Below are 12,922 nucleotides of genomic sequence, written 5' to 3'. Positions count from 1 at the left end.
CACACCTCCTAGTTGTCATGCATGGTCATCTAGTCTCGTATAGGGAATTCTGTGCCAAGAATCAGTTCGCTTCAACTCTCTTTGAAACCTCTTTAAGAGGTTTTGCCGAAGGTGTGGACCCACATTTTCTCCAAGTGAAAAACTGTTTGACGACCTCATTTCTGCACACTGTCTGGTTTGAGTCCCCCCAGACAAAATCTATAATTCCTATTTGATGGCAGAACCGGGTGACGCTTTTGTGTTTAGAGGAGGACAACAGATATTGATGTCTCTCATAGCATAGAGGCTGAAGACCGCAATTACATATTGAAGCATCTTTGTTAAAGCAACTGTATTTGGGTACGTGTCTGACAGCTCGGTCTCATTTGTCATGAATAGACTACTTTCACACAAACATCTCTAAAGACGTGTCACGAGAAAATGAAAAATGAACGCAACACTTCTCAAAAGAGTTACTCTGTATTCTAGACATGAACAAACCTAATATTGTGTGAAAAAAACAGCAGATGTGGGGCTCACCAAGCTGGCTTGTTTCATAGTGTCCCTCCAAGTTTTGTCCACCAATGTAAAGCGATCTCTTTCGGTTGGCATCTGGGACATGATGTCTGGGGAACTGAAGATGGGTTCAAGGTACAGCCAGGTGCCCTGAACCTTCAACCACTCATCGAGAATTTCCTGCAGCAAAAGCAGCTTATTCTCCCACTCCCTGAGATGCAGATATTCATGTTAATTGGATCTATAGTATAATGAACAGATGGCTAACAACTGCTTCCTTTGAATGTTCGTGTAAAACATAACATCCTATTTGTAGTATATGAAACTGTGCAATGCAATTTTTTGGCCAACCTACTACTTGTACTACATGATGGATAATACACTCAAAAAATACAGATTTTATTGCTCACCGTATCTCAGTCTCAAACGGCTTGATGAAGGGCGAGCCTCTCATGGTCTGGGTCTTGACAATGTGGTCATCCAGAAGCATCTGTATCTCATCCAATGATGACAGAATCGAAGTCCCGGTTTCACGATAGGGCAGGAGGTTAAACTCCATCCCGGCCCATTCACCGGCCATGCGTTCCATGGCCTTCTCCAGTCCATGTTCCTTACTGGCCGCTTCACTGATGGTTTCGAAGGTGGGGAGATGATTTTCTAGATGCAAGGGAAGAAAGTGTGCCACACAGGCTTCCTCTTCTGACGACTTGAGGGGGAAGCCGACTACTGTTGACATGGCCTCCCAATGCCGATCTCGGAGACCCGGATTACACAGCACCTGGCGAAACAAATCACAGTAATTTATGAGTGGGCCTGTACAGAATCTGCACACACAGATGACCTAGAACGGTACGCAGTTTGCAGATTTCTGAAAATCTTTATACACCCCATCCCTTTATCTTATTCATCATATATCTGTAAAGCACCTGTATTAGAGGAATGTGTTCCTTAAACGCCTCTACTTCTGCCTTCACAGAGGTTGCGATTTGGAGAGCGCTGGGCGACTCCTGGAGGTTTTTCTCAAGCTTGTACAGGGAGCGGCTGTAATTTGCCACATCAGATTCCACTTTGTCTGGGTTGACAGCTGTGAGCGGGCCATGCACCCACTGATGGTGCTGCTTTTTAAACTCAGCCGCCGTCTCATACAGCCGCATGTATGGGAGAAGGCGGTCCTGAATTGTTTTGAGTTGTGGGTACTGAGAGACAGGCCAACCAAAGGCCTCCTCCTCCTGGTTGAAGCCCCCGATCTGATGAATAAAAAAAGATGGTTGGCAGCTCTGTTTAGGACATTTGCACTTAGTTTGCCATTGTTTAACCTACAAAAACCTCTTTAAAGGGACAATTTTTTTAAAATATATAATATAAATATATTTTCCAGCTTCCCTAGAGTTAAACATTTGATTTGTACCGTTTTGGAATCCATTCAGCTGAATTCCAGGTCTGGCCCTATCACTATTAGCATAGCTTAGCACAATCCATTGAATCTGATTAGACCATTAGCATCGTGGCAAAAAATAACCAAAGAGTTTGGATATTTTTCCTATTTAAAACTTGACTCTATAGTTACATCGTGTACTAAGACAGACAGAAAATTAAGTTTTTCTAGGCAGATATGACTAGGAACTATACTCTCATTCTGGCGTAATAATTAAGGACATTGCTGCTGTAACATGGCTGCAGCAGGCGTAGTGATATTACGCACTGCCCGAAAATAGTCCCCTTAGTAACTTTCAATGGCAGGGGACTGTTTTCGGGCAGTGTGTAATATCATTGCGCCTCCTGCAGCCATGTTACAGTAGCAATGTCCTTGATTATTACGCCAGGATGAGAGTATAGTTCCTAGCCATAATATGGCATAATATCTGGTCTAATGGTCTAATCAGATTCAATGAATTATGCTAAGCTATGCTAAAAGTGGTACCGCCAGACCCAGAGATCAACTGAATGGATTCCAAAAAGGTAAAAATCAAATGTTTAACTCTAGGGGAGCTGAAAAATGAGTGTCCCTTTAAGACTGATGGAGCAGTTCTGCTTTAATATTCATTGTTATTAACAGAGCATAAAAATAATGGTTGTTATTGATTGTTCTATACTGGTGAATATCTTATAGACAACTGCAGCAGTACCTTTTCCGTAACAACTTCCAGTTTGGAATTGAGGACCTGGGCTTTTTTCAGGTACTTGTTGAGCTCAGAGAGGTCACCAAAGGTTACAAACTCCTCCACTTGCTTGGCATAACTCTCTAGGTCCTCCAAAGCCCTCTCACACCTCAGCTATCACAAAAAACACACATCATCACATGCATTAGCACAGCTGTATTAAAAAGAAAACATTTTGATGACTTCTATATCTAAATAATGTTTGTTTAATTGGTGGATATTTGTGTTTGTGTTACTGGCTTATTGTTATTTTTGTTGTTGCTAGGTTGCAGCATGTGCTTATGGTTAGAGTTTCCTTATTGTTTGCCCTAATTGCTTTTCTTATTTGCACTTCATAATGGAGTGGCATTGTATGAAAGTGTGTTGTGTATGTGAACCACAGGCAAATACATTTGTTGCCATGATGACAATGTATGTTTCAATGTTCGGTCTGACCAGTTATTTTGCAAGTTCCTTGTGTTAGAGAATCAGCTTGGTTTGATTGCCCATTGAGTGGTGTCTTGTACCTTGAGGCCATCTTGGAACTGTCCGGTCTTTTCCTTAATGATCTGGCGATGCTGATCAAAAATCGCTGGCATTCGTGTGTGACTCTGGAATGTCTTGCTGTTCAATTGAATATCTGTGAGGGAGAATGTGACATAATCCACCAAAAAACACAACCTGCTATTTGACTCATGCAGCTTTAGTTCCAGCTGAGGCATCTCTTCTGTTTCTGCCTTCTTCACATATGCCTACAAAAAATGACAAATACTACATGACATTAAGATCACAAAAAATGTCCATAGCAGTATTTTTAAGGAAGTTGCGTCACTGTGACACCATATTTGCAATGCCTCCAGTTTCACTAAAGCAAGACTTGTCAGATACTGCGTATGCGCCAAGTCTCTCCCCCAGAGGATGTCAATCTTAAAGGGTTGACGATTGGCTCTTTTTACTGGAAGGCGAGCTATACTCAACGCTGCAATCTCTCTTATTCATATCAATAACAGTGATATATCTTAATAATATTAAATATCTTTGTCTATAGCAACTACACAAATAAAGGTTCAAGAAGAGAGGTGGTCAGTTTTACCATAAGATCCATGAGTTCCTGCGTGTTTGATGGATGGCTCAGTGCTTTCTTTGATATTTTATCATATTCCTCACACAACCTACAATTCATTAACACAAATTACCAAACCATGAAACAACAGATTACAAACAAAGTGTTTCAGGACTTTTTCAGTGATTTACTTCTTATTGAACTCTTGATGATCCTTCAACATCTGAGTGACCAGTCTTTGCATGAGACCCTCCGCTCGCTTAACAAGGGAACGTACCAGTTCATGGGAGTGGACTTCAAACATACCCAAACGCACCACCTAAAACACAGAAAAGTAAACGTGTCACATTAATGTTAGTACTTTATGGAAAAATTGTGTGAACAAGAACAATAGATGCAAATAACCATGAACCTTGACGGTGCTGTACTGGATCTCATCCGCTAACTGTTGATAGCGGGTCACCTCCGTCATCAGTTCCTGGAATGAGTGATGCTCCTGGAGGAACTGGGTCACATCCTCTTCAGCTTGCTGGGACACTAGCAGGGCATATTTATCATAGAGACGGACATGCTCCATAGGTCTGGCACTTTCTGCACGGATTACCTGCCTGACCTTCTGCTGCTGGGCCTCCAGGATCTCTGGCAGTACCACAGGTTTCAAGGAACTCTGTGTTTCTGAGCCAGGCTAAAATTAGATAAACATTTACATTTTTTGTATACATTTATTGATTTAGAAGATATCCAAAAGTATCCATTAGGGTCATATTCTGTCAACCCTATTAATACAAACACCTAAAAAATACAAACACAAATCACAAAGAAAAACACAAAAAATAAAAACATACAATATGCTTACCCTTTCTGTGTCCACCCGAGGAATCAGACTTATAGATGTCAGCATCACGTCATAAACATTAAGCAGGGCAACTTCAAAAACTTTGAAATCAGGTTCAAATTTGATCTTTTTTTGGTCCAGTACCAGCCTTATGACAAACCCAAGATGCTCACATGTCATGGAAAGCTAATAACGTAAAGTAGAAAGGCAGGTTAACTTTCAGGCCATGAAGATCTATAGCATGTTAGCCAAGAAAGAGAACCAAATGCAATGGTACAGATCTTACAGGGTCCTGGGTGATGAGGTTTGTGTAGTCCTGAATGGATTCAAGTATTAGACTTTGGAGCTGGGATGTCATGAGTGTGGCCACACAGTTGTAAAAGGACTGGAGCTGAGTGACATTAGTATTGCTAGGGACGAGTTTGCGCTTGATACCAAGCTTAAAAATTTGCTGCACATCTGGTAACCATCTGTTTCATTAAAAAGAAAAATCAATAGTAGCATTGTTTTGTAGGATGCAGTTTATTGATCTTGAGTTTAAAATGCAGTGGGAGCATGTGAAAATATCTATGTATTTACTTTGTGAAGAGGATGCCTCTGGCACATTCAATGTGTTTGTTGACTAACTGCTGAAAGGCAGACAGCTCCATAGGCTCATGTTCATTGTGGAAGACCTCTACTTCAATGAGACGCAACTTCCTGCAGAATTGACATTGTGAAAAGGATGAAAAAATATGGGACCTAAGTCATGGAACTGTAAAGGTAATTGTATGTTAATTGTGATTTTTAAATTTTTTTTAAATGGTTTTCTGACACTTACTTGTAAGACACCTGCCACAGATTCAGTACTGAGAGCATTGTGGGATTGATTGAGTGAAGCTGGTTTCTTATGCTTTTCTGGGCCTGAAGAAAAGAACTTTTCCATGGCTTTGGAATAACTTCCATTCTGCAAAAGACAAAAAAGAAAGACAAATGCTTTCATAAACCTCAACATGTAAATGATTGTAAGATTTAACAAATATACGGTACACCATTATTTAGTATGATTAGTGGTATTGTTTAAAGGGCACATATCATAAAAATCTGACTTTTTCCATGTTTAAGTGCTATAATTTGTTCCTAGTTCTTCTATCAACCTATAAAATGTGAAAAAGAACAACCCAGTAACTTAGTTTTGGTAAACCATTCTCTGCAAGCATGTGAAAAGTAGGTAATTGAAATTTGGCTCCCCTTGTGATGTCAGTAGGGGATAATACCGCCCCTTAATCTGCACTATGCAACCACAGCACTGCCATTTAGTGCAGAGATCAGCTCATTTGCATTTTAAAGGACACACCCAAAAATGGCACATTTTGCTCACTCCTACAAAGTGGCAATTTTACCATGCTAAAATAAGTTAGCTATATGGTATTTTAAGCTAGAACTTAACATACGTACCCTGGGGACACCACAGATTTTTTGATATCTTAAAAAAAAGTCTTGTGAAATGATGACCCATCTTAACTCTGTGATAGTTTTCTGGCTTTAACCAATAAGCGGTGGTTTTAGGAATTAGCTTAAGCCAGGACTAGGTCTTAGTTTAATTAGAAAATAACTAGTTTTAACAAACATGCCTAACTAAAAACATTACTTGGGTCATTCTACAAAAAAGGTGGAAATGCTTGTCCCTTGCTTTTGCAGACCCCTTAATCATTTAATTTGACCCAATAATCCCATAATGATATATATTTAATAAATATAGACTGTCCTTAACATGATGAGAGAGTTTATTTATGTAATTGTCTTTTTTTCCCTTTTTTAAACTTTTTTTTAAATGTCTGGTCCTGAAAATTCCCCTCTCCCTTTGATCATACATGGAAGTTGAACTGTCTACTTATTATTTAAAACCATGTTTTTTATAAAAAAAATCTAATTTACATTTACCTTTAACCCTGTATGAACTTACTACAACACTGAAATGGTAAAAATACACTATTAATATGAATCATATCAAATAAATATTTGTCCCCCAAATTTATGTCATTGGTGTTACCATCATTGGTGTTACCATCACTGGTTTTACCGTCTTCTCTAATGAGTACTTCCTAAGCACTATTCCTTTAACTGACCAACATAAAAGCAAACAAAACAAGATGGAAAATGTTTTAAGTTTATAAGTTTTATCATATTCATTATCTATTATTATATTCTCATTTTGTCAGGTATTGAAGATACAACGTCATGGATTCTTTATTAAAAATGTATTAAAAATTAAACATAAGCTCCCCGTTTTGCTGATTCATAGATTTGACAAGTTAATAAATGCTATTATAGAAGTTTTGGGTGTTTTGAAAGAAGTTCATTTAAGCAGATTTCCATCACTCGAATTCCACCTTTTCTGTAGAATGACCCACTTGTGTGGATTTTTTAGCTAAACAAAAGGCGGTGATGTATTATAAGATATGTCAGTGCAAATTGTTTTCTGTTTGGACAGTTCTTACATTTATTATAGTCTAGGACTAGTCTTAGGACTAGTCTTAGCACTAGTCCGATTTATAGTCGTGCGTAAGCTCTACGCCATAGGTTATCCATAGCCTCTGCGTAGCTCCGCGTAGCCTGACGTGCAACTCGCAAAATTTTTAACAGCGCATCTGTTCTACGCAGACCGCAAGCACTGTGATTGGTCCACCAGAACCAATCCCTGTCCGGGAAACCGCCCCTAAGAGTTTAGCAAGACTCACTCCTGTCTATGCGGTGGAAGATCTCTGGCTTTACCCTCTTCATGCTCTCTGGGATCCCGTAGCACAAAATCCACTGCAATGAGAGTAAGGGCTTTCACCAATATCACAAAACAACACACACAATGCTTGTTCCTGACCATTTGAATTTTTATGGGCAGGAAGACAGCAAGAAAGAAGAATAAATATCAAGAAAAATGTAATTATTTCGTAGGCATTGAGGACAATGGGTAAAACAGAACTCTTTCACTTATCTTTGGCCACAAGAGCTTAATACTTTAAACCACATACTGTAAATGTCGATTCTGGCTAGAGGGGATATAGCTACGACCAAATCTCATGAGATGTTGGGTTTAAGGTTAGGTTTGGGACAGTGGCGTGACATGAGATCTCTTCTTTGACATGCCCATTAATTCCAGGTGCGTACGAGAAGGAATCTGCGCACGTTACAAGCAAAGCAGTCATGAAGCCCACAAACTTTCTTATGCGAGGAAAAGCACACAATGCACATGCTAATGTTAAACTATAATAATAAAAACTATATTCAATTATCGTCATGAAAGCCCGTTATCGGCCATATGTCTAACGATCTTCAAAACATGAGAGTATCATCTATCGGCACAACCTTAATGTAGCCCGTAATGTGTGTGGCTCATCTTGTCAAAATATGTCAAAAGGGTTCATGATAAAAGAAGCACTTGCATTCTCGCTTGAGCTCATGTGTAATGAAAATTAAGTGTTAAGCGAATGTCTTCCGAGTATAACATGAACACAATCATCTCTTTTATCATAAACCCTTTCAATACGTCTGCTGCAAGCACATATTTTGACATGACGTGTGATGCACATAGGTTTGAATGCTGCGAAGTGCGAACACATATTTTGAAATCCTGCCTTCTTAGAAGAGAAGTCATGGCACGTTACTGATTTGGGAGTAGGATAAAAACAGCGGTTCTGGCTAGATAGGATACAGCTACGGCCTTAATCCAATAAAATGTTGGGTTTAGGGTTAGGTTTTGGGATAGGATTAGGAAAACAGAGCTCATCCGGTGAGATTTCATGAAATTTTGGTAGTAGCTATATCCCTCCTAGCCACAACTGTAAAGGCCAGGCATTTCACACACTTTTTGAAAAGTGAAGCCAAAATATTTCGACCGTCTCCTGGTGGTTGGCTGCAGTATATATCATAATCCCTGCCCTTCATGTTAACGAATCGGACGTGAGCCAAGCTCAAAAATCTCTTACACTCCAAATTAATTCTCCCCAACAATTTTTTCTATTATTTTAGTGTACTTTTAATTGTTAGTTTTTATAATACGTTTAGTTTAAATCAGGTATTAGATGCTATTAAAAAGGGGTGTGATAACTTGATTTGTGTGTTTGTGATTGAGTCAAACGGGAAAACGGGCGGGGCCTTGATACAGCATGATCACTACTGCGCACACGTTATCAGCCAAAGCTGCTATTTTTTAGATATTTTGGCTTCATCCTTTATAATCAAGGTTGATCTTTTTACAGTCTATGTTTTATGTATTTAACACAAGTGCTGTGTCTTTCCAAAAACACAAATCAGTAAAAGTGAAGATTGTACCAATAGCCTTTTTGATATTAAGCATGTAGTCCTCTCTCATCTCATCTGAAAGAGCCTCAATGGTTCCTCTCAAACTCCTCAGCTGCTTTGGGATTAAAGCAAGCACATTCTGTAGCCAGGAGTCTTCCATGGGTGCCACGTCCTCTGTGCCTATCCCATTGCGGATGTAGTAGTAATATCTCTGTAAGGTAAAACACAAAACACATTTTTTTTTGTCATAATAATCACATTTGCCAGACACATGGTACTAAAAAGGAACTAAAATTATTATATCTTTGCTAGTCGACTTAGCTCATGATAAGAACAATCAGAGGACATCCCATTCTGTTAGCATGAGTACCATACATACAGACCAGTACAGGCAAATGTGGATCAAATACGTCAATCCCTTACCAAAATGTCTTTTTCCGCAACTGAACCAGATGAAGATGGAAAGCTTTCTTGTGTGTTGGCATTTTCGCGCTGCCTATAATGATATTCTTGCTTTAGTGATGATCTGTGACAGGTACAATTTAGCAACAAAAATGATTTTGCAAACCAAACCTACATAATAATTCCGACAAGAGCACTGCGGAAGTGCTCACGGTCTCTCTTGGGTTGGAAACTTCCATGGTGCTTAAAAGACACTCCTGCAATCCCTCCATCTTTGGACTTCACATGCTGTTGACTTTGATGATGACGGGTCTGATGCCATCGCACCCCTGATTTTTGCATGTCTCCTTAGGAGATTTTAAAGTATTTTAGGCACGTAGCCACATCAGTCTATCTATATGAATTTTACATGGAATGACCTTTTACAAAGATAATAGAGTCGAGGTTGTAATACTGCAGTTACTTGTAACTTTACTATCGCTCAATAAAAGCCTAAATCAACATTTCACTTACTGGAGAGCACAGAATCGTCTTGAGCATGTTTCTGAAGAACAAAGCTTGGTCTTGTTTCATGCCACCGAGGTTTTGACCGAACCTGTAAACCATAACCATGGCTGTTACATAGACATTATCTTTAAAAACAAAAATACAGTGCATTTAAGCAGACATTTACCTGTTGAATTTGTGGTAACAGACCCACAGTGTCCTCTGTTTTATTGGGAAATTTCTTCCGGCCCAAAGAACCCTGAAAGATGTTCAGTCCGAGTATTATTTCATTGAACTCGATTAGTTTGCAGTTAAATTATAGCGCTCAAAAATGTAATCCTAATATATACGTTGTCTATGTACGAACATACTATACTTTATTAAAACCCTGAATTAAACTTGCTTCACTTTGTACTCACCGGTATGTCCATGTTTAGGGATTTAACTGTTAGAAGCACTTTGGTTTACGTCTTTACATTGAGTAACATATTTGTTGATGTAAGGATTTCACTTTCAACAAGAAAAACAAACAGTTAACGTTAAGTCAAGTTAAACCAACAGTCGTTTAAAAGTCAACGGCCGATACTACGTGCACCAGTAGCCGTTAAAACTATATAAAGTTGTTTTGAGTTTGTTTTTGAAAAAGTTCTTTAGTGTTTACCTGTTTTTGTTTCATGAAAAGTCACTTGCGAATTGAAAAAGTGTCGTGGCGTTGCTAACCTTGTCACCAAGGAAGCGTGAGGCGCAGCGGAACGGGCTGTGATTGGTCGACAGTTCATGGAGGCAACCCCACGTTCCCCCAGCACGCGCCCAGCAACAACGTGTATTGTAATGCATGCTTGTTTAACATGAAGACAGCTGGAAATGTTATGCTTTAATGCTGGGCTAATGTAAAGCCTAATGACAAGACGAGATGTAAATGCCAAAATGCATGCAAAAGGAAATTCTGGAATTGCATTATTGTGGATAAATTTTTGCTAAAAATACGTACACTGCTGAACGTAAGGTGCTTTGAGATCTCTATCTCACCTGTTTCGTTTGACGATACAAACATTTTCTTTAACCTGAGGACAAATTTATTGTTAAAAGTTTAAATATTCAAGAAAACACACTTAATATGAAACATAAAAAATAGTAATGTTAATTTATAATATTTTAAAATAGAAGTCTACACCCCCAGGCTAGAGTCCCCTTGGTGAATTTCTGACATTTCCAGCATATTACAACGTATTCTTTTTAGGCCTAAATGTGTTCTCTGCAATCAAAAATGTGGCCTTTATGCTAGTAATGCAATATATAACTTAAACACTACTGTTTCACATTGCTTTTTTATTTAAAAATGTTTTTCTGCTCCTATAAACAGGAAATATTATAACACAATGATTAGAGAAATAGCTTTGTGAGAAACTAAAATGGAGTGACATTTCTTTTTGTGGATCATAATGTTTTCCTATGTTAACCTGTACATTTTTTAATATTCTTTATTTATTTATTAGATTTTTTTATTGTACTAATTCATCTTTCTGTTATCGTGTTATTGTATATTATTTGTGAAACTTTACATATATAATTTGTAAGTTTTCAATCCTGTAGAGGTTTTTGTGTATTCTGTCTGTTTTGTGTATTGTTAAATGTTTTGAAGCATTAAGAAAAAATAAAATACAAATTATTTTTGTGGATATACTGCTATATACCTCTGTACAACCACATATGCACAGATATACAGCACACCTGCAGTGTTTTGAATGGGTTTAAAATGCTGAATGCTAAGTGACTGTAAATAAATGCAAATCTTCACTCAGACCTTTCCCATTGCAAGCTACACTGTAGCAGAACTAGCACTTTCATTAACCTGTAAAGGTCACTTAATAAAACAATAAAAACATTCACCCACGCTCATTTTCCAAAACATTATGTTTTTTCTTCTTGAACATCTTTATTGTCATTTATAGAGCTTGACAGGCCTTCATTACTTTCCACTTTTACATTATGAAAAATCAGTGTTAAACTGTTAAAAATCTTTACCCTTTAATAACAGGAACAAAGTAGTTTGAACAATATAAGGCCAGCATTTTTATATTTGGGTGAGTTACCCCTTTAAGATGTGAAGGACACATACAAACCCCTCCAGAGTACTAGGAGAAAGACAAAGAGAGAGTAAAAAGACATAGAACGTATTGAGATTGACAAGCATGACATGACTGAAATGGATAAGAGAGGCAAACGAATGGAAACAGATATACACGGTTTCATTAACCCCTTGCCGCGGTTGAGTGTCATCAATCAGAGTCAACATTACAGTGCATTGACATCAGACCCCCGCTGCTCTTTCATCAGGACATGATGAGCATCTCTCCAGAGGAATCCATCACACACTATGTGCCACTGTTTATGTGTCTGTGCTGAGTTTTATCAGATTTCTGTTGAACTACCTTTTTTTATGAAAAAACATTTTAGGTGTATTGAATTTGGATGTTGACTGCCTATGCAAAGGCATTAAACCCCTTGAAGCATTTGTGACGAAGGTTTACTGTGACATTGTTTTCTAATTGTAACAGTTTTTTTTAAAAATGTGTGTGTAAGGATCCAGAATATATAGCTAGAATATAAACTCTTAAGATGCTGGGATCTAAGTATTTTCCAACCATGGGTCCTTCAGAGAAGAGAGAAGTAAACTGAGAGAATAAGACACAAAACAGTTGCCTTTGATCAAACAGTATGAGGACATATACAGTATTTGTCATTCAAATGAGCCCCATTTTATTTCAAGCTGCATGTCTGACAGACATGTGACAAAGGAATATTATCAAATGAAAATGAGGTCGGAGGTAGCTAAATGGAAAATGGAGTGCTGTCTTCTGTGATGAGTGTAGCAATTTTCATGGTGTCTGAATTCATATTGCTTTTTTAGTGATGATCTGTGACAGATGCAATTTGTCACCAAGAAATAATTGAATAATTAAAACAGTATTGTTGACAAAAAGCATAGTTGAACTTCTCACTTTTCTACTTGTGCTACAAACTGGCATACTTATAGCAAAAGTGAGCCTGTTTTAATTGAATAGTGGTTTAGGAATTTGAGAAATTGTGTTACTTGTGTTAAATCATTTATTTGCTTATTCTAATAATATTAAAAATATTCTAAGTAACATGTTTCTTACAACTGAAAGGTTCAATCATTGAAATAAAGCTATTTGTCTCATTTAAATAAATTATTATGCACTC

General features: G+C 38.0%; 1 protein-coding gene across 1 annotated transcript in view; it reads right to left on the bottom strand.

Annotated features, from left to right (window-relative positions):
• The window catches only part of dnah7 (dynein, axonemal, heavy chain 7), a 74,739-nt gene extending 64,611 nt beyond the window's left edge, over window positions 1–10,128 (bottom strand). The window contains exons 1-19 of the mRNA XM_065251585.2: window positions 10,117–10,128; window positions 9,885–9,956; window positions 9,725–9,806; window positions 9,387–9,555; window positions 9,233–9,305; window positions 8,840–9,020; window positions 7,252–7,324; window positions 5,352–5,477; window positions 5,111–5,230; window positions 4,794–5,001; window positions 4,538–4,699; window positions 4,109–4,381; window positions 3,888–4,015; window positions 3,727–3,805; window positions 3,161–3,385; window positions 2,622–2,768; window positions 1,422–1,742; window positions 906–1,273; window positions 520–706 (exon numbers count right to left, since the gene is read on the bottom strand). Coding sequence (XP_065107657.1) covers window positions 520–706; window positions 906–1,273; window positions 1,422–1,742; window positions 2,622–2,768; window positions 3,161–3,385; window positions 3,727–3,805; window positions 3,888–4,015; window positions 4,109–4,381; window positions 4,538–4,699; window positions 4,794–5,001; window positions 5,111–5,230; window positions 5,352–5,477; window positions 7,252–7,324; window positions 8,840–9,020; window positions 9,233–9,305; window positions 9,387–9,555; window positions 9,725–9,806; window positions 9,885–9,956; window positions 10,117–10,128 — 3,006 coding nt within the window. The remainder of the gene's footprint in view (window positions 1–519; window positions 707–905; window positions 1,274–1,421; window positions 1,743–2,621; window positions 2,769–3,160; window positions 3,386–3,726; window positions 3,806–3,887; window positions 4,016–4,108; window positions 4,382–4,537; window positions 4,700–4,793; window positions 5,002–5,110; window positions 5,231–5,351; window positions 5,478–7,251; window positions 7,325–8,839; window positions 9,021–9,232; window positions 9,306–9,386; window positions 9,556–9,724; window positions 9,807–9,884; window positions 9,957–10,116) is intronic.
• Between the last annotated feature and the right edge of the window lie 2,794 nt (window positions 10,129–12,922).

This window comes from Paramisgurnus dabryanus, chromosome 15 (assembly GCF_030506205.2).
Source record: "Paramisgurnus dabryanus chromosome 15, PD_genome_1.1, whole genome shotgun sequence".
Classification (NCBI taxonomy): domain Eukaryota; kingdom Metazoa; phylum Chordata; class Actinopteri; order Cypriniformes; family Cobitidae; genus Paramisgurnus; species Paramisgurnus dabryanus.
The sequence above is the reverse complement of the archived record's forward strand: the minus strand, read 5'-3'. Positions and strand labels throughout refer to the sequence as shown.